Below are 25,165 nucleotides of genomic sequence, written 5' to 3'. Positions count from 1 at the left end.
ATAAAGTATTGCCCCAGTGGCAAACAACCACGGGCTCCCCCAAAGACCGCTTGCCCTCGGTGCCAACGCGGTTTCCACTGGGCTAAGGAATGTTACTCAAAAACAGATATCGAGGGTAAAGCCCTTCCACCCCGGCAGGGAAACTTCTCGAGGGGCCAGCCCCTGGCCCCGAACACGGTGCCGAACCAAGGGGCCATCAGGTTCGTCCCACAACAGATCCTTCCCGCCCAGGCATTAGCAGGTTACCCCAGGGGTCATTCCCCTTTAGGCCTTTTCTAACTGCTCTGAGCCCCTATGTCCTGCCCCCAGGCAAGTTTTCCTTTGTGGCAATAATCTAGCTTATACAGCCCTGCCAACAAACTGGACTGGACTTTGATTACAAGCTAACATTCTCCCAGACATCTCCATTATTCCAGGGGATGAGCCTGTTCCCTTACCCAGTCTTGATTACATTGCTGGGCGTAGTAAATGGGCTGTCCAATTCATCCCCTTACTCGTTGGTCTAGGGATCTCTGGAGCCGTAGCTTCCGGCACAGCCGGTCTAGGAGTAGCAATACACTCCTACACAAAACTCTCTAATCAATTAATTGATGATGTCCAAGCTCTTTCAGGGACCATTAGTGATCTTCAGGACCAAATTGATTCTTTAGCAGAAGTCGTATTACAAAATAGAAGAGGGTTAGATTTGCTCACGGCAGAACAGGGAGGGATATGTTTGGCTCTACAGGAACCATGCTGCTTCTACGCCAACAAGTCTGGCATCGTCCGAGACAAGATCAAGAAGCTACAAGAAGACCTCGTCAAGAATGGACTCCTCCCCTACCCTCCTCCCCATCCTTGGTCCCCTGTCCCCTTGTTGGTTTTCTCCTTATTCTTACATTTGGCCCTTGGGCATTTAGACCTCGTAAAACAGCAAATAGATTCAGCTTTAGCAAAACCCATTCAGATTCATTATCAACGCCTGGAAATGGCTGATAGGTGGGGCTCGGTTTACCAAGAGCACGAGCACCTCCGGACCCAGACTCGCTCCTTCCCTACGGGGACAGCATCTTAACCAGAGGGATGCTTACCTACGCTCTAGCCAGAGCCAGAGGTATGGGTATCGAACCGGGTGCAGAGCAAAGCATTGCAAGGGAAGGTTGGGATATTTTTCCAACCTCCTCTGGATTTCCCTGAGAGTATACCTGGTTTGCATAGAGGTTGACATCGATAAAAATAATGGCTCTGCCTCTCCTCCCCAAAAGATGTCAAGAGCCACACACAGTGGGTATGCAAAGCCCACGGGAGGAACCAGGTCAATGTCTCCTCGGTCGATTAATGCCCACTCCCGTTTCTTAAACAGAGAGGGAGGAGATGTCAGGGACCAAGAGTCGGTCAAAGGATTAACTCTGACCTTCAGTAAGTTACTGTAACTAGGCCCACCTCCTCTTGCCTGAGGACAAAGCATTTCTTCTGTAGCCGCCCTTCAACTGCCACACCCTTTATCTATAGTTACGACTTTAGCGATTATCTAGGTCAGCCCCCACCCCTCCTAGGCATCCACCCTTCTAGAAATCACATATAAGGAACGCTGTAAAAATAAAGTTTTGAGGCTTGATCAGAATCCCTTTTGTCTTGCCTCCATTCTTTGCGTCCCTTGTCTGTTTCTCATTCTCTTAGGTGCGCCGCCTCGGTACCCCCGTTAGAAGACCCCGCAGGTCGGGGAAACCACACCACCTATTTCATTTCTTTTTCTCATAAATTCTTATGGTTCCAGACATCACTATCATGTTTTCTGTGGTTCCCTTATGACAGTATTTTTTAAAACTTTTTTTTAACTTTAATTTATTTACAGAGAGAGAGAGAGAGAGAGAGAGAGAGAGAGAGAGAGAGAGAGAGAAAGGCATCAATTTGTTGTTCCACTTATTGGTTGATTCTTGTATGTGTGCTGATCAGGGATTGAACCCACAACCTTATAACCTTGATGTACCAGGACAATGCTCAGCCAGGGATAGAAGAGTATTTTTTAAATGTTCCAATTTGCAGCCAAGGTCAAAGGACTGCCCAAGAACTTGCTGGATAGATGAGGGTTACTCATTGAGTCAGCTATAATGATTTCACACATCCATAACCTTCCTAGTTAATGAGAAAAAGGGCACAGGAGGTGTGATAGTGCTTAATCTAATTACATCAATCATGAAAACCTTGTTTTACACATTTACCACACACTTAAATCCATTTTGTATGGGCAAAGAGGAGGCAGTCCACTTTTGCTCTAGAGTGGGTCTCAAAGCTCTATAATATTAAGAATATACTATCTAATAATAGACAAATATGCAAATTGACCATACCTCTGACACACCCACAAGCCATGCCCACAAGCCACGCCCACCATCCAATCAGAGCGAGTATGCAAATTAATCCAAACCAAGATGGCTACAGCCACAGAGAGCAAGGTACCTAGGTAACAGAGGAAGCCAAGCTTTCCACCTGCCCTTGCCAGGCCTAAGCCTCCACTCAAGCTACAAAGTTTCAGTTATAGAAGGTAAACAAATTCAAACAAATGGCGGCAGAATGGAGCTTGAGAGAGCAGGCCAGGGTTGCCGCCAGCAACAGGGGAAGCAAAGCTTTCCGCACAACCTGGCCGGGCCCACCTGCTTAAGGCAACAAAGTTTCAATTATAACCCCAACAGAAATGGCTGCCGGCCTCGGAGGGAGCCCCAGGCTTGGCTCCACTCCAGGCTACAAAGTTTCAATTGTAGAAGGAAAATAAATTCCAGATACCAGGGCCTCTGCTTGGGTTGCCAGGGGGCGTGGCCAGCCTGCAAACCACCACAGGCCCTTTGCTCAGGCTGCTCCACACCCCAAGGGAACCCCCACCTGATCCGGGATGCCCTTCAGGGCAAACCAGCTGGCCCCCACCCCTGTACCAGGCCTCAATCCTATCTAATAAAAGAGTAATATGCAGATTGATCATCACTGCAACACACAATATAGCTGCCCACATGTGGTCAAAGATCCATGGCCACCACAAGATGGCCAGCAGGAGAGGGCAGTTGGGAGGCACCCAGCCTGCAAGGGAGGGCAGTTGAGAGGGACCAAGCCTGCAAGGGAGGGCAGTTGGAGGTGATCAACCCTGCAGGAGAGGGCAGTTAGGGGTGACCAGGCCGGCAGAGGAGGGAAGTTGGGGGCAAACAGGCTGGCAGCAGAGTGGTTAGGGGGTGATCAGGCTGGCAGGCAGAAGCAGTTAGGGGCAATCAGGAAGGCAGGCAGGCAAGCAGTTGGGAGCCAGCAGTCCTGGATTGTGAGAGGGATGTCTGACTGCCCGTTTAGGGATCCGACTGCTCACCGGGATCGGGCCTAAATGGGCAGTCGGACATCCCTCGAGGGGTCCCATATTGGAGAGAGTACAGGCTGGGCTGAGGGACAACCCCCCTCTGTGCACGAATTTCGTGCACCAGGCCTCTAGTATAGCCATAAAAAACAAGGCAAGGTAGTGGGATGAATGAAAGAGTACAATGCAGAACATGTGTTTAATACTTTCCTACTTGCATCAAGTTAAATACAAGAATACAGACGTCAGAAGTAAAGTATTTAATGCCATTGCCTTTTTTCTCATTTGGTATCCCATAGATTTTCATTCCCTTTGTTCAACTTAATTCATATTTGGAACAAAATATCCATCCCAGAGCAGAACAATGCAGAGTAAATTCACACTCATTTTTTTTATAAACAGCTGCAGGAGCAACATCCAACCAATTTATTATAAGTTCCTTTAATTCAGGATTATTCTTATATATCAGAAGACATTAAATATCAGTTGAATACTATTATAGATTTACATTTATAAAATAAAATGTTTTAGAGAGATATCAACTTTTGTGACATAGGTATAGTAGAAAAGCACATCTACTATATAAATCTAAAGAAGTTGACTGAATTAATACATATAAAAAGTGAATAAATATTATTAACTCCTTGTTAAGTTGAAATTGTAATCAGTTTATTTTTAAATTTTTGTGTATTGATTTTAGAGAGAATGAGAGAGAAAGTGAGTGGGGCGGGAGAGAGAAAGGGATGGAGGGAGAGAGAGAGAAAGGGAAGGGGGAGGGAGAAAGAAAGAGAGAGGGGCAAGGCAGGGAGAGAGATGCAGAGACAGGGAGAGAAAGAAACAATGATTTGTTGTTCCACTTATTTATGCATTTGTTGGTTGATTCTTGTATGTACCCTGACCAGAGATCTAACCAGCAATCTTGGTGTATTGGGATGATGCTCTAACCAATTGAACTACCCAGCCAGGGCTATAATCTATACTAATAAAAGGGTAATATGCTAATTAGACCGGGTCAACTGGACATCTCTGGACATCCAACTTCCTTCTGGAGGAAGCCATGGTGGTGGGGGCTGAGGCAGAGGCTGTTAGGGGTGATCAGGCCAGCAGGGGGGCAGTTAGGGGGCAATCAGGCTGGCTGGAGGGCAATTAGGGGGTGGCCAGGCTGGCAGGGGAGCAGTTAGATGGTGGCCAGGCCAACACAGGGGAAGTTAGAGGCTAGCGAGGCCGGCAGGGGCGCAGTTAGGGGCCTGCGAGGCTGGTAGGGGTGAAGTTAGGAGGTGACCAGGCTGGCAGGGGGGCAGTTATGGGTTGACCAGGCCGGCAGGGGGGCAGTTAGGGGGAGATCAGGCCGGCAAGCAGAGGCAGTTAGGGGCAATCAGGCAGGCAGGTGAGTGATTAGGGGTGATCAGGCAGGCAGGTAGAATGGTTAGGGGCGATCAGGAAGGCAAGCAGTTGAGTGGTTAGGAGCCAGTGGTTCCAGATTGTGAGAGGGATGTCTGACTGCTGGTTTAGGCCCCATCCCTGGGATGGGGCCTAAACCGGCAGTCAGACATCCTCCGAGGGGTCCTGGATTTGAGAGGGTGCAGGGCGGGCTAAGGGACCTCCCCCACCCCCCAACCCCCCGTGCACAAATTTTGTGCACCGGGCCTCTAGTTATCTTATGTTAGAGAAAAATGACTCTTTAGGCACTATAATGAAGTAATGAATTTATAACCCCCATAATGCTACTATATTCAAATATCTGCACAGGTACTTGAATATTTCTAATTTTAGTTTAAAAGATAATTCATTTCCTACACATCATTACTAATTTTTTTTGAGTCTGAAATTTCTTTTTAATAGCGGCATAATATTCCATTGTGTAGATGTACCACCTCTATTAAAAAGAAGGAACTTTTACCATTTGCAACAGCATGGATGGAACTGGACAGCATTATGCTAAGCGAAATAAGCCAGTTGGAGAAAGATAAATATCACATGATTTCACTCATATGTGGGATATAATGATCATCATAATTTGATGAGCAAGAATAGATCAATCTAGAGACAAATTGTAGGGAGGGGGGTTTAGAGAGCAGCCAAAGGACTTATATGCATGCATATTAGCATAAACAGTGGACACAGACACGGGGGCAGTGGGGGTTTTCCCAGGCTGGGAAGGGATGAGGAGGGGGTCAATTGGGGAAAAAGGAGACATATGTAAAACTTTAGACAATAAAAAAATAATAAATTTTTTTAAAAAAGAGTCTGAAATTTCAGGAACAAATCTAACACAAAACCTCATTGATAAAAATTTACACATATTCATTGATTGCTACTACAGGCTTCATCACTTAATAATAAAACTTTTCAAAGCATTTTTAAAATTTTATTGAATTTATTGGTGTGACATTGGTTAATAAGTTTATATAGGTTTCAGGTATATAATTCTACAGTACATCATCTGTATATTGCGTTGTGTTTCACCACCACAAGTCAGATCGCCAATCCAAGTCAAGTCTCCTTCCATCATCATTTATCCCCCTTTGTCCTTTTGTACCTCACCTCACCCCTTTCCCTCTGGTAATTATACTGTTGTCTGTATCTGTGAGTTTTTCTTTTCTGCTTAACACCTTCAACGTTTTCACCCAGCCTTTCAACCACCCTCCCATCTGACAGCTGTCAATGTGTTCTTGGTATTAATGAGTCTGGTTCTAATTCAACTTATTTTGTTCAACAGATTCCACATGTGAGTGAAATAATATGGTACTTGTCTTGCTCTGACTGGTTTATTTCACTTAGCATAATACTCTCCAGGTCTATCCATGCTGTCACAAAGGATAAGATTTTTTTAATATATATTTTATTGATTTTTTTACAGAGAGGAAGGGAGAGGGAGAGAGAGCTAGAAACATCGATGAGAGAGAAACATCGATCAGCTGCCTCCTGCACACCCCCTACCAGGGATGTGCCTGCAACCAATGTACATGCCCCTGACCAGAATTGAACCTGGGACCCTTCAGTCCGCAGACCGGCGCTCTATCCTTTGAGCCAAACCGGTTTCGGCAAGATTTTTTTTTTATGACCGAGTAGTATTCTATTGTGTCAATGTACCATAGCTGTTTTATCCATTCATCTACGGATGGACAGTTGGGATGCTTCCAAATCTTAGCTATAGTTAATGATGCTGCAGAGAACATAGGGGTGCATATATTTCTTCAAATTTGTGTTTTAAGTTTCTTCAGATAAATGCCCAGAAGTGGAATCAATGGGTCATAAAACAGTTACATTTTTAATTTTTTGAGTTAACTCCATATGGCTTTACACAGGGGTTTCATCAATCTGCATTCACACCAACAATCCGTGAGTGTTCCCTTTTCTCCACATCCTCATCAGCACTTGTTTTTTGATTTATTGATGATAGCCATTCTAACAAGTGTGAGCTGATATCTCATTGTGGTTTTAATTTGCATCTCTCTGGTGATTAGTGACATTAAGCATATTTTCATTTCTATTGGCCATCTGTATGTCCGCTTTGGAGAAGTGTCTATTCAGATCCTTTGCCCAATTTTTAATTCGATTCTTTGATTTTTTTTGGTATTGAGTTTTATAAGTTCTTTATAAATTTTTGATATTAACCCCTTATCAGTGTCAAATATGTTCTCCCATTCAGTGAGTTGTCTTTTAATTTTGTTGATGGTTTCCTTTGCTGTGCAAAAATGTTTTCGTTTGATTTGGTCCCATCTCTTAATTTTTTCTTTTGTTTTCCATACTCGAGGGGAAATATTAGAAAAAAATATTGCTACAGGAAATGTCTGAGATTTTACTACTTATATTTTCTTCTAGAATTTTTATCGTTTCTCGACTTGTATTTAAGTGTTTAATCCATTTTGAGTTCATTCTTGACTATGGTGTAAGAAGGTGGTCTAGTTTCATTTTTTTACATATATCTGTCCAATTTCCCAACACTACTGAATATATTTTTAACCCCATTTATGTTTTTGCCTCCTTTGTCAGAACCACTGCAGCCTCACCTTCCCTGACTCTTCACTCCAAGATCTAGGTATGAATGTTATTTGCCAAGAAAAACTTGACCACTTATAAAACCCATGTGAAGCTGTTTTCTCCAAAAATTCGAAAGTCCTAAAAAGAATCAGGCATGGCACTACCTTTATATGTTATGTGTAATGATAAATAGTATAAATTACTTCATGTTCAACACAACCCAAAATATCTGAAAACCTATCTTGACTTGTTACTAAGTGAGTTCTGGGTCTTGAAAATGTTATTTAGGTACTTTAAGCCTCAGTTTCCTCATTTATAACATTTAATATATTGAAGGTAGAGTTATCTCTACTTTCCCTTCCAGTTCTAAAAGGGTAAATTCTTAAACTAGTACATCACCCAGGAAAATAAAATAGTCTAATTATTACATTCAAGTTGGTTTCAGATGCTAACTCCTAGTCTGAATATTTATACTAAGGGGCTATCAGAATTCAATGATTTAAATAGCTTTATTGTTGAGAATGGATAAGATAACTCAGATTTTACCTACCAACCATACATATATGTGCCATTATATACATTCAACTAAAGGAAAGAGTGAAAAACAAAAACTGAAGTTTTAATGAATACCTCAGGTGCTACAAAATTTGCAGTGTAGCATGGAGTTAAGAGAAGCCCATTTTCTCCTCGAAGTTGCTTTGCAAACCCAAAATCACAGATCCGAATGGAGTCTGCATTGGCTGATTCATCCATGTATAAAATATTACTAGGTTTAAGATCACGATGAACAACCTTGAACACAAAAGAAAAAATACTATATTTCTACAGCTAAATAAATATCTGTGAAATAAAACATTTTATGTTAATATATTTCTAGGAAAATAACTTTTTAATCATAAAATATTGAAAATGATACTTTGTCCTACCTTTATAATCTTGAAAGTATACAGAGAAAATAATCTCTATCAGATAGATGTTCTGCTTTCTATCCAAACCACCAGTTTTGTTAATAACTTCCAATCTCAAATTATCAAAACTCAATTCTCAGTTCCACTTCTGTTTGTAATGAACTAAAACCCTATCTAATATGCCCCTACCCACAGTAAATAACTATAAAACCTGAACATAATAAAAAAATTAACTACCAGAAGGTACTGGAGAGTGAAGAGAAGCATACAGGCTCTGGTGGGGAGTACACAGTTGGCTGAAGGAAGGAATACAGGGAACTATATAAATGGCTTTTAGGCAAGGGGAAAGTACAGTCCCTGTGTCACACAGTGATGGTGAAGATACACATGGAAAAGCCCACAGTCTTTCTGGCCTGGAAGACCAGAAAAGAGATGCTGGGAAACCTTTAATGCTGAGTGGAGGGATACTGTAAATTAAGTCAAAACTACCCCTGAGCTCTGGCCACATAGCTCAGTTGGTTAGAATGTCATACTGATACACTAAGGTTGCGGGTTCAATCCCCAGTCAGGGCACATATAATAATCTCTCTCTCTCTCTCTCTAGTCAATAAATAAAAAATTGCTCCTGAATCAACAATGTGTAGAAGAAGGGTGAGGAGAAGTAAAAGAGGGTAAAGGGGGTATGAACGTTGATGGAAAAAGACTTGATTTTGGGGAGGGTCAACACACAATGCAATATATAGATGATGTATTATAGAGCTGTGCACCTGAAACCTGCATAATTTTATTAACCAATGTCATCCCAATAAATTCAATAAAAATTTTCAAATGTGTAGAAGAGGCTCAAAGTAGTTTATATTAATATGAAAGATAGAGACCAATGTTGCTACCCCAAAAGCAGAATTTTCTGTGCAAAGAATGCCAAGAAAATTATCCACTAAAACAAAACAATAATGAAAATCAATAATAATCTTTGGAGAAAAATAACAGAATAAAAAAATCTCCAAAATTTAATATTATAATGTGCAGTATACAATCCAAAATTATGTGACATACAAAAAAAACAAAAAAACAAAACAAAACACACACACACACACACACACACACACACACAAGAAAATAGAACATAGTTTCAAGAAAAAAAGAAAATCAATCAATTCTAAATTCATGATGAACCACATTGGAACTAAAAGTCAAAAAATTAACTTATTTTTTTATTTTTTAAATTTATTTTTATTATTGAAAGTATACAGATGTCCTCTTTTTCCCCCCATTGACACCCTACTCTGCATTCTCACCCCCCGAGACCTTCACCACACTATTGTCTGTGTTCATGGATTATGCATATATGCATATTTGTTCTTCGGTTAATTTCTTTCCACCCCATCCTTCCCTCTGAGATTCATCAGTTTGTCGCATTAGGGTGACATTGCTTAATAAAATTATACAGGTTTTAAGTATCTATATATATAAAATCCTAGCGACTGGAATGGCAGCATGACCAGAATGTCCAGAATGACCGGTGGCTATGACATGCATTGTGGCAGCCAACCAGCCTGATCCGGCCCAAATCGACCCCCCTCGGGCCAGCCCGGCCCCCTATTGGCCCCCAACACCTCAATCAGGGGCAGGACCAGCCAGACAACCACCTGCGTCCCCTCCCCCTACCCAGCCATGGCCCTCCCCCTCCGCCAGCCTGACCCAATGGGTCCCCATCGGGGTGGGCCAGCTGGATCCCACTTGTGCACAAATCATGCACTGGGCCTCTAGTACAATTCTATAATATATCATCTGTATATTGTATTACTTGGGGTGGTGAATATACAGACAATTTTCAAAATAATATGATGGAGGTGCCAGCTAAAGCTAGGGTGGTAATGATATTGCAGCATATAAATGCATACATTTTGTAAACCTTAAACAATGTTATATGTGAATTATATCTCAATAAAAATGTATTATTTAAAATTCACAAGACTAAATATAAGACATTTAAAACATAAAGTGGCTATTATAACTATCTCAACAAAGTAAAAGAAAACATGCTTTTGATACATGAAACTATCAGCAGAAATGTAGAAGCAGCCCTAACCGGTTTGGCTCAGTGGATAAAGCATCGGCCTGCGGACTAACGGGTCCCAGGTTCGATTCCGGTCAAGGGCATGTATCTTGGTTGCGGGCACATCCCCAGCAGAGGGTGTGCAGGAGGCAGCTGATCGAAGTTTCTCTCTCATCGGTGTTTCTAACTCTCTCTCACTCTCCTTTCCTCTCTGTAAAAAAATCAATAAAATATATAAAAAAATAAATGTAGAAGCAAAAAATGAATAAAATAAAATGCTAGAAATGCAAAATATTCTGAAATTCTCTACATTATAAATTTCTTACTGATTATTATCCACTTCATTTAATCTAGTTCTATCTTAATCAGCAGTTCACTACACTGAAAGATATTTAAATACAAGGACCAAGTCTTACTCATATTTGAATCTGTAATACTTTTTATAATGCCTGGCATATAGAAATGCTAAATACATCTGTAATTAATTTATTTAATTGATATAAGAAACTGAAGGTTTCTAAAATAATAAACTAAAGTAAATGTGCTTAGTATGCCCACTACCCAAAGTCAAATAATCTTCTGTCACCATATATTTGGCTCCCTTGTAAAATACACATCATGTTTCACAGAAATGTATCCTTGAAACTTATATGATCTTATTAACCAATGTCACACCAATACATTTAAATAAATTGATAAAAATAAATTAAAAAGAAAAGATGTTTATAATTTTCCTCTTCTCAAAATAGCTGGTCATCCTTTATTTTAGAGAGTGTCGATAAAAACAATCAAGCTATTAAATTATAATAGCCATATATAGTTCATATTTTATAATACTGAAAAATGTAGTACATTAAACCAGACACAAAACTGAGTACTGGCTTATTTTTCTTATTTATAACAGGGGACCATGTAGAGTTTTCACTGTGCCAATTTTGAGTTGATCATTAATTTATTGTTTATACTTATGTGCATACATATCTACTATTACAATTGATTGAGACTAAATTTTTAAATTACTTGTGACAATGTTTCCTTCCAGAGTTGTACATTATAAGAGTTGATCTTTTTTGGTAACATTTTCTTTCTTTATGAATAGGTAGGTAGCAAAACATCAGACCTGCTCCATTACTATAAACTTTAATAGATTAATATTTCAAATGTTTAGAATCTAAATTTCTTACTGTATTTGGAGGAGGGTTTGGCAAGAATCAACATATACAGTCCTTTCATTGCCAGAACTTTATATGATAGGTATAGCATAATACGAGTAATATTCACATGTCCTTGGATAATCCTTTTATGTTTCACTTTCTTTTTTTATATATATATATATTATTGATTTTTCACAGAGAGGAAGAGAGAGGGATAGAGAGTCAGAAACATCGATGAGAGAGAAACATCGATCAGCTGCCTCCTGCACACCCCCCACTGGGGATGTGCCCACACCCAACATACATGCCCTTGACCGGAATCGAACCTGGGACCTTTCAGTCTGCAGGCCGTAGCTCTATCCACTGAGCCAAACCGGTTTCGGCTATGTTTCACTTTCAAATTTGATTAGGTTTGCCTGACCAGTGTTGCTCAATGGTTGAGTGTCGAACTATAAACCAAGAGGTAATGGTTCAATTCCCAAACAGGACACAGGCCTGGGTTGGGGCTCAATCCCCAATGGTGCAGGCAGGAGGTAACCAATCAATGGTTCTCTCTCATCATTGATGTTTCTATCTCTCTCCCTCTCCCTTCCTCTCTGAAATCAATAAAAATAAAAAAATAAAAATTTGACTAGGTTTAATAATTTCAAAGTCAAGGTTAGATTCAATTACATAACCCAAACCACTTTTAAAACTAATATGCTACTAAATCAGGGTCAACAGGCAGAGTGAACAAAATGATAACATTTTCTAACTTCCTAATTCTATAACCTTCACTACTTTATGAGTATTACTAGAGGCCCGGTGCATGAAATTCGTGCATGGGTGGGGTGTCTGTCCCTCAGCCCAGCCTGCACCCTCTCCAATCTGGGACCCTTCGAGGGACATCAATCTCACAAGCCAGGACTGCTGGCTCCCAGCCGCTCGTCTGCCTGCCTGCCTGATCAACCCCTAACCACTCCCCTGCCAACTTGATTGATGCCTAACTGCCCTTCCCTGCTGGCCTGGTCGCCCCTAACTGCCCTCCCCTGCTGGCCTGGTTACCCCCAACTGCCCTCCCCTGCAGGCCTGGTCACCCCCAACTGCCCTCTCCTGCAGGCCTGGTCCTCCCCAACTGCCCTCCCCTGCAGGCCTGTTTCCCCCCCCCAACTGCCCTACCCTGCAGGCCTTGGTCCCCCCCAACTGTCCTCTCCTGCAGGCCTGGGTTCCCCCAAACTGTCCTCTCCTGCAGGCCTGGTTTCCCCCAACTGCCCTCCTCTGCCAGCCTGTTAACTGCCCTCCTGTGCAAGCCTGGTCCCTCCCAACTACCCTCCCCTGCTGGCTTAATCGCCCACAACTGCCCTCCCCTGCCAGTCATCTTGTGACAACATGGGGGCAGCCATCTTTGACCACATGGGGGCGGCCATCTTGTGTGTTGGAGTGATGGTCAATTTGCATATTACTCTTTGATTATATAGGATTAGTATGTTCTCTATAAAATATATATTCTCTGTAAAAAAGTAATTCACTTTAAGTGGTATACCCTACATATAATTTTATGAATATACAAGTCACAGAACTGAAGGAAAGAATATAACTACAACTTACTCCTTGACAATGAAGGTAGTCAACTGTTTTAGTTATTACAAACAGTACATCACTAGCTTCCCTTTCCGAGAAACATTTTTGTTTGAGAATACGGTCAAGTAGTTCTCCTCCTTTCATCAAATCCGTAACAAGGTAAACATATCTACCATCATCATAAACCTAAAAAAGAACACATTTTTAAAATGTTATTATATATAATTTTAATTCTTAAATGTTTAAATTAAATTTACTTTGCTTTTCTAGTGAACCTCTAATGTTAAAAAATATACATTTCTTTATTGCCAATATAGTAATGAAGATTAAATTGGCTAAACAGTCCCCTGAGATCATGTTAAACATATAATTTCATTAACTTTTCAGGTAGTATGTAACACTTCATCAAAGGATATAAATGAAAAAAATAGAACTCTGTACCTCTCAAATGGCATCTATCTCATTTATTACTGTGTTATAGACACTTCTTTTCCCTACTAATAGTAAGCTTCCTTTTGGCAGTAAATATATTATTAGTTTTTAATATCCTCCCCACGGTCCATTATCTGACATGGTGTATTAAATGTTTGTTGACTTCAAATACTATATCAAGGAAAATAAATTGGAAAAATAAGTGTACCCTTTCATTCAGGGCTTGTGACATAGATAGATTAGATAGATAGGTGATGATAGATAGATAGATAGATAGATAGATAGATAGATAGATAGAAAGATAGATACAAACTACTATTTAAAAATATTAATCAAAATGCATATCATATTATCTGAAACAAACTGATCTAGGTGATAGACGATTTGTCTGCCTTCTCTAAAGAGAAAATAGCATTATTTTCTTATGTGAAAAGTCAGCATTTAAGAACATCTATTTTTTGTAAGTAGCACAGATTTTTATTGTCAAAACAAGTAAGATATATAAACATAAGAAAAAACACAAATAAATTAATTGTTCTCATTATTTGAGACTCTGGGGCCTCTCTATGAAAAAGTCAGTTCAGCTGACTATGCAGACACCATCCTTCCAAAGTACAAATAGCAAGGATTTGATACAGTATTCAGGACAATGACCAAACATGTCCACAGCTTTCCCTGGTTCCTTCCTCAGTAACCTCTATTTTTATACAAGGTATGAGGTTCATTTTGGGAAAAATGATTGCCAGAAAAATATTTTCATGCTTCTACCTCTAAGAATCCAGAATATAGTCTACATATGGTTTCCACCATCTGTACTTTTAAAAAGCTTAACATCCATTTATATACACTGAGTGGCCAGATTATTATGCGTTCAGAGATCATAATAATCTGGCCACTCAGTGTAGACTGACCACAGAGTTGGGATTTTAAAATAAGGTTTTTCCATGTATAAGAACTGCATTGTGGGTAGTTAGAAAGAAGCAGAGGACTTACTAGCCAGAGGCTGGGGGCCACTATCTCCTGGTCCCTTGACATATCAAGATTTGCAAGCTTTCCCTTATACATAAGTACACTGAGTGGCCAGATTATTATGTGTTCAGAGATCATAATAATCTGGCCACTCCGTGTATATCAAAGCAGTAGGTTGAATATTTTCCCTTAAATGGTTTTCCACCAAAATGCAATGAACTTAATCTTACTGTAAAGTACAACAAAGGATATGCAAGACTTGTGTTTGTTGACACATGAAAGAGAAGCACTGCCCACCAGAACTGCCCCGGAGGCACAGCAGTAAGAACTGCCTCTACCAGTCTCCACATAGGAGATGGGCCCCTGCCAAGTCTGGTTTTTCTTTGTGCCCAGATCTCAAACAAATGTAGGTTCCCTCACTGACAAGGCTGGAGCCCAAGGCTCCAGCAGTATAGAGGGCCAGGGACAAGTCAGTGAGCACCTCTACACCATGACTTATCCATCAAGAAGTCTTGGTTTGGGAACAACACATATGTTATCTACCTCATAAGCAATGATCAAGGTCTTGTCTAGGCTAAAGGATGAAAAAAATGATGAGGCCTCCATACATCACTGCTAACATTATTTAATCTAACTTTAAATTGAAGCAATATAAAATGGCTTCACTCACACAAGGGCAAGCTTTGCACAAGGGAAAGTTTCTCAAAAAACAATAATACTTCCCGTTCTAGGCTTAGTTTAAAAGTTTTTTGTTTTTTTAAAAACACACAAACAAACAAAAAACAAAAACAGAAACCTTTCCTATGCCAGACCAGGGTAATAAGGAAGTGGGGGCAAGTGACCCTCTATCCAGAGTCACTGGAAGAGAAAGCTATAGAAGCTATTGGGTGTGAGCATATTCTATTCACGGGATTTAAGATTATCAATCCATTGTGGTTGTTTCTTCCTTTCCATCAGCAGGATATCCATCTTGGGCAGCTTTAAGGCTGTTGGATTTTCGACCATTAGGGTGGCCTGCATGTGGATAAGTAGCATTGGAGAAGGTTTCTTGGCTCCTCTGCAGGGCTGGGTGCCAAAACCTTCCAAATTAGACTTGTGGAGGGAATCTTGGTCCAAAGAGGATCCATTTATCTGTCTAGTTTCTGTCTTTATCCCCACTTCCAGAATCCATGGTTGCCGGGAACCAATTCCAGCATGTCATAATTACAAGAGTTTCATCAAAAGGTTGATGAGACTTGGGGGGCTCAACAAGGGCTGAGCCACATATGTAATTACCTGTTTTAATGGCTAAAAAGCATCTCCCCGAAACCTGAATAGGATTCCTCGCTGCCAGACAGCTCAGGGCATCTTAATCTACATGTTATTGCCTCCTATTGGCCAAACACCTGAACAGCTGTAGGCTATGCCCCAATATGACAATGCTTCTGTAAACCCTACCCTTTTAAGTGTATTATCTCCACCTTGCCTTAGGACAGATTGTGTTAATAAAAAGCATGGGTCCTGAGTCAAGGAAAGTCTTTAGCTCCTTTAGCTGAAGCTCCTCTGACCCCCAATGCCTTTCAAAACTATCTTTTGTCCTTGGACTCCTTTATTGAATCTACACGCAGCTCCTTTCTCCAGATTGCTGAAACTTTGTAATGCTGGGATAAGAACCCTGGCACATGGTGATAGGATTTGGGCCAGATAAGACTGTGGAAGAGCCAGAAGAGAGCAAACCTCCAGGCTATTGCTCAGCGGAAGAGTGGGGGTTGCTGCTGGGGGTGGACTGGGCTGAGTCTGGCTGCTTCTCTTCTCTCATTATCTCTCCACTCTGTAGTGTTTTAGTTTGTGGAGTGCTTCTGTCACTTGAAGGTACTTGCTCTCCTAGGTGATAAGGTGATTATAGGGTATGTAGCCAGCATCTCTCTCTACCCTGCCTGTTGCTCAAAATGCTGAATGGTCTCCTGGGTCTGTTTTATGATTAAAGAATTCATGAGACACAGGTGGCTTTAGCCTTCATCATGGGGACCTAGTCCATACTGTCAAGAGCCAATGGCAGGTTCATGGTAGGGAAGGACACACTGGCTTCTCTTTCCTCCACCAGGCATTGTCTCAAAACCATTGAAAGACTCGGATCCAGGTGCTTTTTCTATATAGATTTCAGAGCTGAGTCCCTAACAGCAGAGTGAAATGGTGTGATAATTACACTTATAAATATTAATGAGGAACATTGCCCAAATGCTGAAAATTATCTAAGTTGGTTGGAAAGAGTTCATATATTCCAGACATTCTGTTTCCCTGCTACAGAGCTGTCTGCAGCCTGAGCTCTGGCACTTAAGAGGCTGCAAGGACCCATGTCTCTAGAGGTTGTGGTGAATTAGGGACCCAAGCCCTGGTATATTTGTGTTGTGTTAGCTACAACCCTAAAGGCTTCACACACTGACCAGGGAGTGTAAACTCAGTAACATCTATTAATAAGACATATGTTCATTTTACAAAACTCTAGTAATACAATTTCACTTAAAAAAAAACAAAAACAATCCACAGTGCAACAACCCATTTCTGTAGAGTTAAGAAAATAAAATGTAGAATTTGGCAGATTCCAATGTCTGTATTTATAGTATCACAGAATAATAAATGTTGCTGGTTGTAATGTTAACTACTTAACTAGCCAGAATATATTCAAGTAATCAGGACATTCTCATTTACCAAAAATCATAGTTCCTTTCTGATGTTCTACACAAAGGGTAAGAAAACAGAATAATAGGGGGGAAAAATAATTGAAGTAGCAAATGTAGGAATCTTGAGATTGTGTTGCATGACAGCAAATTTAGCATAGACATGAAAAGCTTCAAAAAGAAAATAAAATGCCAAGTCATAACTTCATTAGCTTAGATTTTGAATTAGCTTAGATTTTAAATACCTACATCTTTTAAAGTGATAATATTTGGGTGTTGTCCATAGCGCATCAAAATTTCAATTTCTTCTGAGGGGTCTCTCTTACTTTTGTCAATAACCTAAGAAATAAAACAAGACAAATCTCAGAGGAAAAAAAAATTATGTTCTTTGTCTAAAAATTAATGGTATATTTTCAATTTGGTTATAGTTTTGAGAAAATGCTTAAAACTCAAGAATGATGCTTGCCACATATTAAACTTTAACAGTTAAAAATGTCCTATAACTGCAACAATAATAAAAAGACCATTTTCTTTAACATTATATTCCATTTAATTAAAACTACATTAGCTCATAATGTGATCCAAAAGTAACAGTAATTGTTATAATTACTAAATCTTAACATACTACCTTAAAATATTCAAAAGCAAAATATTCATGGAATACAATGTTTCTCTAAAATAAAGTCTTGGACAGAGATTCAAAGTGAACATATTAAGTCTTAAGAGGTTTTTCCCATTATTTTTTCTTTGCAATCTCCACTAGCCCCACTGAAAAATGTCTGTTAGTTAAGTTACAGATATAACCCCAAAAAAGGTAAGCTCAGGGACAATACCTTCACTGCAAATTCCATGTTGGTAACTGTATGTATGCATCGCTTGCAAACAGAATAGGAGCCAACGCCAATATCTTCTTTCAACTCATATACCTCACCAAATTGTGCAGCATTTCCATTTATCTGTTTTTTTTAAAAAAAATACTGAGAATAATGAAATATTTTCACATTTTTATCTTCTCTTCAAACTTTATAAAGGTTGGGGCAAAAGTGGGTGTATAATTGTTTGTATGGAAAATAATCTATAATAATAAAAGCATAATATGCAAATTGACCAAACAACCGAAGAGCAGAACAATCATCTGGACGACCTCCTTCCGGACAGAGACAGCCAGGGCCAGGAGGCCATGAGGAAGCTGGGGCTGCGAGGGTCCCCACAGCTGGGGCTGCGAAGGCCCACCATTGCACAAATTTTGTGCATCAGGCTTCTAGTACAATAATAAATAAATAATAATACAAGAATAAACTCTGTGTTTTACATACTCACAACTGTAAGCCTACCTTTGCACCAACCTCTATTCATCTTAAATCTTTAAAAAAGTATGAATAATCTATTATAGAATTTTTATCAGTATGTGTAAATGGCTTAACCATATCTGAGCTGATCCTAAATTGTAGGCTTTCTAGATACCCAAAGACAACACAATAAATAAACTAGCTTATATACCACCATTACATTTTCTTGCCAAAAGAGATTACATAAATATAATTAAATGTTACTATTGTCTATTTTATTTAAAAACATATGGAAACATCTTTACTTAATTATTATATTAATTTATATTATATTATATTATATTATATTATATTATATTATATTAATTTAACATAAATAAATGAAGTTAAAATTATTATAAATTAATCACAAATAACTGAAGTAAATAATTATCCCTAAACTAAGTAATCTGATTAAGTGGAATTTACCTGAACAATTGGTAATACATCTGCACTTGTGATAGGAGTGATTTTATATTCTTCAGCAATAGAAGTTGAAACAAAGCTGAATCCTTTGAAGAGTTGATGAGCATTAGCACTGGCTGGCAAACCAGGAGAATCTAATATCCAAATAAATATATTTAATTAGAATTATACAGATTTCTATAATATAAAATGTCAGCATTTCTTTGAATATAAATAAAACCACAAAAACATTAAATGTTACCATCAGACATACGATATTATTTATTTGATTTATTGTATATTATCTGTCTCCCCACACTACTATGCAAACCACATGTAGATTATAATTTTTGTCAGTTCATTCACTGCTGCCTCCTCACTGGTGAGGACATTTGTAGGTAGCAAACATTTGTTGAGTTAGTGTATTAAACAGATTTCACCAAAAGTAAACCTCATTAAATTCTAAACTGTAAGAGTCAAAGTGATATATCTCATGTCTTATCTCCTATCCCTGACTTGCTAATACATAAGCATGAAAAAAAAAAAAAAAACTTTTCCAAATAGCTGCAGCAATCCTGAGAAAGAAGAACAAAGTAGGTGGGATCTCAATACCAGATATAAAACTGTATTACAAAGATTGTTCTCAAAACAGCCTGGTACTGGCACAAGAACAGACATATAGACCAATGGAATAGAATAGAGAACCCAGAAATCGACCCAAACCACTCTGCTCAATTAGTATTTGATAAAGGAGGCAAGAACATACAATGGAGTCAAGACAGTCTCTTCAATAAATGGTATTGGGAAAATTGGACAGATACATGCAAAAAATGAAACTAGACCACCAACTTACACCATACACAAAATTAAATTCAAAATGGATACAGGACTTAAGCATAAGACATGAAACCATAAAAATACTAGAGGAATCCACAGGCAGCAAAATATCAGACATATGCCGAAGCAATTTCTTCACTGATACTGCTCCTAGAGCAATGGAAACTAAAGAGAAAATAAACAAATGGGACTACATAAAAATAAAAAGCTTCTGCACAGCAAAAGAAACCAAGAAACAACAAAACAACAAGAAAACCCACTGCATGGGAGAACATATTTGCCAAAGTTATCTCTGATAAGGGTTTAATCTCCAGCATTTACAGGGCACTCATACAACTTAACAAAAGAAAGATAAACAACCCAATCAAAAAATGGGCAATGGACCTAAATAGATATTTTCCGAAAGAAGACAGAAGGAAGGCCAAGAGACATATGAAAACATGCTCAAAGTCACTAATCATCCGAGAGATGCAAATGAAAACGACAATGAGGTACCATCTCACACCTGTCAGAATGGCTATCATCAACAAATCATCAAAGGACAAGTGCTGGAGAGGTTGCGGAGAAAAAGGAACCCTCGTGCACTGCTGGTGGGAATGCAGACTGGTGCAGCCACTGTGGAGAACAATATGGAGTTTCCTCAAAAAACTAAAAATGGAACTCCCATTTGACCCAGTAATCCCACTTCTAGGAATATATCCCAAGAAACTAGAAACACCAATCAGAAAGTATATATGCACCCCTATGTTCATAGCAGCACAATTCACCATAGCTAAGATTTGGAAACAGTCTAAGTGCCCATCAGCAGATGCATGGATTAAAAAACTGTGGTATATCTACACAATGGAATACTACGCTGCAGTAAAAAAAGAAGGGGTTCTTACCATTTGCAACAGCATGGATGGAACTGGAGAGCATTATGCTAAGTGAAATAAGCCAGTCAGAGAAAGATAAATATCACATGATCTCACTCATTTATGGAATATAATGAACAACAAACTGATGAACAAAAACAGATCCTGAGACAGGGAAACATCAATCAGACCTTCAAACTTCAGAGGAAAGGTAGGGGAAGGTGGGGGTAAGGGGGAGAGGTCAACTAAAAGACTTGTATGCATGCATATAAGCCTAACCAATGGACTCAGACAACAGGGGGCTGAGGGAATGAGTGGGGGGTTGGGGAGTAATGGGGGGATAAGGACACATATGTGATACCTTAATCAATAAAGAAAATTTTTTAAAAAGAAAAAAAAAACCTTTTAAAACAAAACACAGAAACCTTTTATCCTTCACTCTAGTCCCTTCCTCTCTGATAAATATTTCCCATTTAAAAAATGTACTTGAAAGGTGCCCAAGCAAAGCTGTATGTGGAATCCACATTTCTATGAGACAAACCAACCCTTTGGAAACATATAATACATTTAGTTTTTACTTGAGAAGCTAGTTTACTTTTTAAGCATCTAATTGAATAAAAGCCCTAATGTTACACATGAATATGCATTACCTTTGGGTGTTTTTGCAGTAAATTCAGGATCAAAACAAAAAGTATCATCTGGTTTTCCAGAAGCAGGTTTGAAAGGAGGTTGAACTTCTCTTTTATATAATTTCTAGAAGCAACAGAATAACATAAAAACACAGTAACACATTAAAAATCATTATACTTTGTAAGGAAAACCAGAACATAAACCAGAAGAATCACAATTTCATAAATGAAATTTCAACAAGCTTCAGATACCTGTTAAATTCTAAAATATTTGAGTAATAATGTACAGAATCAAGTGACACCAGGAAACACATTAGTGATGCCACACATTGCATTTACAAAGAATAATGATGTTGGGTTTTGGATATCAAATATTGTCTTCAATTTTTGCTGGTAAAATAATCATACAGAATATGTTGCAATGTTATCATGGAGAAATAACTAACAATACTAAAATATTTCCAAATTAATAATTATATCATTTTCAATAAAACTATTTATTTCACCTAAATATTTTGTTTCATGTTAAATATGCACTAAAGCTTCTGCAGAGCAAAAAAAAACCATTAATGAAACAAGAGGAGAGCCCACTGCATGGGAGAACATATATGCCAATGTTATCTCTGATAAGGGTTTAATCTCCAAAATTTATAGGGAACTCATACAACTTAAAAGAGGAAGATAAACAATCCAATCAAAAAATGGACAAAGAACCCAAATAGACACTTTTCGAAAGAGGACATACAGAAAGCCAAAAGACATATTAAAACATGCTCAAAGTCACTAATCGTCCGAGAGATGCAAATCAAAATGACAATGAAATACCATCTCATACCTGTCAGAATGGCTATCATCAACAAATCAATAAACAAGTGCTGGCAAAGATGCGGAGAAAAAGGAACCCTCATGTGCTGCTGGCGGAAATGCAGACTGGTGCAGCCACTGTGGAAAACTGTATGGAGTTTCCTCAAAAAATTAAAAGGGAAACTCCCATTTGACCCAATGATCCCACTTCTAGGAATATATCCCAAGAAATCAGAAACACCAATAAGAAAGGACATATGCACGCCTATGTTCATATCAGCACAATTTACAATAGCTAAGATTTGGAAACAACCTAAGTGCCCATCAGCAGATGAGTGCATTAAAAAACTGTGGTACATCTACACAATGGAATACTACGCTGCTGTATAAAAGAAAGAACTCTTACCATTTGCAACAACATGGATGGACATGGAGAGCATTATGCTAAGCAAAATATGCCAGTCAGAGGAAGATAAATATCACATGATCTCACTCATTTGTAGAATATAATGAACAACATAAACTGATGAACAAAAATAGATCTAGAGACAGAGAAGCATGGAACAGACCATCAAACCTCAGAGGAAGGGCAAGGAGGGTGGTGGTGGTAGTTAAGAGATCAACCAAAGGGCTTGTATGCATGCATATAAGTATAACCAATGGACCCAGACAGCAGGGGAATTAGGGTTTGTGCTGGGTGGTGGGAGTGGGCAGGGAGAGGTTAATGGGGGAAAAGGAGACATATGTAATACTTTCAACAATAAAGAATTTTTTAAAAAATATGCATTAAAGGTATTATCTAGGGTTTTTATTACAGAAATCCAAAATTTAATCTTGCCATACCAATTAAGTACCTAAAATTTATATATCAATGAAAGATATATAAAATTTTGCAATATATGAACATCTTAACTTTCTGGGCAAAACTACATTTTTAAAAAAGCTCACAGACCCACGGTAGTGGAAAATTAATATAACATTATGTAAAGTAATTTTATTTTCATTTTTTATTAAATTTATTGGGATGATATTGGTTAACATGAACATATACGTTTCAGGTGTGGATTTCTATGTTACAAGATCTGTATATTGCACCTTGTACCCATTACGCAAAGTTAAATTTTCTCCTGTCTCCAGATATTAGGACACCCTCCCCCCCAACACCTTCCCTCTGGCAACCACCACACTGCTATTGCGTTCACAAGTTTCAGTTTTATATCCCACATATGCGTGAAAGCATATGGTTCTTAGCTTTTTGTGACTGACATTTCACTTAACACAATATTCTCAAGACCCATCCATGTTGTTGCAAATGGTACTATTTTGTTCTTTCTTATGGTTGAGTAGTATTCCATTGTATATGTATTTACATCTTCTTTATGCAGTCCCCATATTGCAGGACACTTTGGTTGTTTCTAATGTCTTGGCAACCACGAATAATGCTGCAATGAACATAGGGGTTCATATGTCTTTGCACAAATATGATTTCGAGTTTATGATTTCATCAGAGAGATCGTTGGGTCATATGGTAGCTCAATTCTCATTTTTTTGAGGAATCACCAGACTGCTTTCCATAGTGAATGTACCAGGTTACATTCCCACCAGAAGTGAATGAGAGTTCACTTTTCTCCACAACCTCTCCAACAATTGTTATTGCTTGTCTTATGTATAATGGCCACTCAAACAGCTATGAGGTGGTATCCCATTGTAGTTTTTATTTTTATTTCCCTAATTGCCAGTGAGGTTGAACATCTTTTAATATATCTATTGGCTGTTTGTATGTCTTCTTGGGAGACATGTTTTTATAGCTGCTCTGCTCACTTTTTGATTGGGTTGTTTGTTTGTTTGTTGTTGAGTCTTATGAGTTCTTTATATGTTTTAGAAATTAAACCCTTGCCCTAACTGGTTTGGCTTAGTGGATAGTGCGTCGGCCTGCGGACTCAAGGGTCCCAGGTTCGATTCCAGTCAAGGGCATGTACCTTGGTTGCGGGCACATCCCCAGTGGGGGGTGTGCAAGAGACAGCTGGTTGATGTTTCTCTCTCATCAATGTTTCTAACTATTCCTCTCTGTAAAAAATCAATAAAATATATTTTTTAAAAAGAAAAAAAGAAATTAAACCTTTGTTGGAGCTACTATTTGCAAATATCCTATCATATCCTATAATAGGATATGATAGGACCTATCTGGTCGGCTGCCTGTTTGTTTTGTTGTTGTCAGTTATTTTTTCTTTCTTTCCTTTTTTTTTTTTTCTGTGCAGTAGCTTTTTAGTTTGATATAGCCCCATTCATTTATTGTTGCCTTTACTTCCCTTTCCTTTTGGGTCAAGTTCATAAAATATTCTCTAAAACTCAGGTCCACAAATTTGTTACCTAAATTTTCTTTGATGTAACTTATTGTCTCAGATCATATATCTAGGTCTTTGATCCATTTTTAATTAATTTTTGTACATGGGGACAAAATGTAATCCAGTTTCAATCATTTACATGTGGCTTGCCAGTTTTCTCAGCATCATTTATTTACTCCATTGTGTGTTTCTGGCTCCTTTGTTGAAAATTATCTAACATATACATGTGGATTTGTAGCTGGGCCCTTTATTCTGTTCCATTGATATGTTTGTCTATTTCTCTGCCAATACCATGCTGTTTTGATTATTGTAGCTCTGTAGTATAATTTGAAGACAGGTAGAATGATACCTCCAGCTTTGTTTTTTCTCAGGATTGTTTTGTCTATTCAGGATCTTTTGTGGTCTGATGATTTCTCGTCCTATGTCTTTATAATCTGACATTGGTATTTTGATGGGGGTTGCATTAAATCGGTATATTGCTTTGGGAAATATGGGATGAACTATGTTGGTTCATCCAATCCATGAACAAGGCTTATTTTCCCATTTGTTGTATTTTTTTTCAATCTCTTTTAATCATGCTTTGTAATTTTTAGTGTGTAAGTCTTTCACACTCTTAAGTTTATTCTTAAGAATTTTTTTTGGTTGCAATTTCAAAATAAATTATTTTTTATTGTCTTTTTCTGAAGTTTTCTTATTAGTATATAGGAAGGCAATGGATTTTTGCACATTGATTTGGTATCCTGCAACTTGACTGTATTTGTTTATTGTTTCTAATCATTTTTTGGTATAGAGTCTTTAGAGACTTCTATATACATCATGTCTGCAAAAGTGACAGTTTTACTTCTGCCCTATTTGGATGCCTTTTATTTCTTTCTCTTGCCTTATTGTTGTGGCTAGGACATTCAACACTATGTTGAATAAGAGTGG

The 25,165-nt window shown here is 38.6% G+C and overlaps 1 protein-coding gene and 1 pseudogene across 1 annotated transcript in view; both read right to left on the bottom strand.

Annotated features, from left to right (window-relative positions):
• RPS6KA6 (ribosomal protein S6 kinase A6) overlaps positions 1-25,165 on the bottom strand; it is a 213,425-nt gene that overhangs the window by 39,284 nt on the left and 148,976 nt on the right. The window contains exons 13-18 of the mRNA XM_054721015.1: positions 21,111-21,213; positions 18,794-18,924; positions 17,870-17,992; positions 17,286-17,375; positions 13,006-13,164; positions 7,928-8,089 (exon numbers count right to left, since the gene is read on the bottom strand). Coding sequence (XP_054576990.1) covers positions 7,928-8,089; positions 13,006-13,164; positions 17,286-17,375; positions 17,870-17,992; positions 18,794-18,924; positions 21,111-21,213 — 768 coding nt within the window. The remainder of the gene's footprint in view (positions 1-7,927; positions 8,090-13,005; positions 13,165-17,285; positions 17,376-17,869; positions 17,993-18,793; positions 18,925-21,110; positions 21,214-25,165) is intronic.
• LOC103300319 (putative monooxygenase p33MONOX) lies at positions 15,235-16,453 on the bottom strand (annotated as a pseudogene).

Source organism: Eptesicus fuscus, chromosome 1, assembly GCF_027574615.1.
Source record: "Eptesicus fuscus isolate TK198812 chromosome 1, DD_ASM_mEF_20220401, whole genome shotgun sequence".
Lineage (NCBI taxonomy): Eukaryota > Metazoa > Chordata > Mammalia > Chiroptera > Vespertilionidae > Eptesicus > Eptesicus fuscus.
The sequence above is the reverse complement of the archived record's forward strand: the minus strand, read 5'-3'. Positions and strand labels throughout refer to the sequence as shown.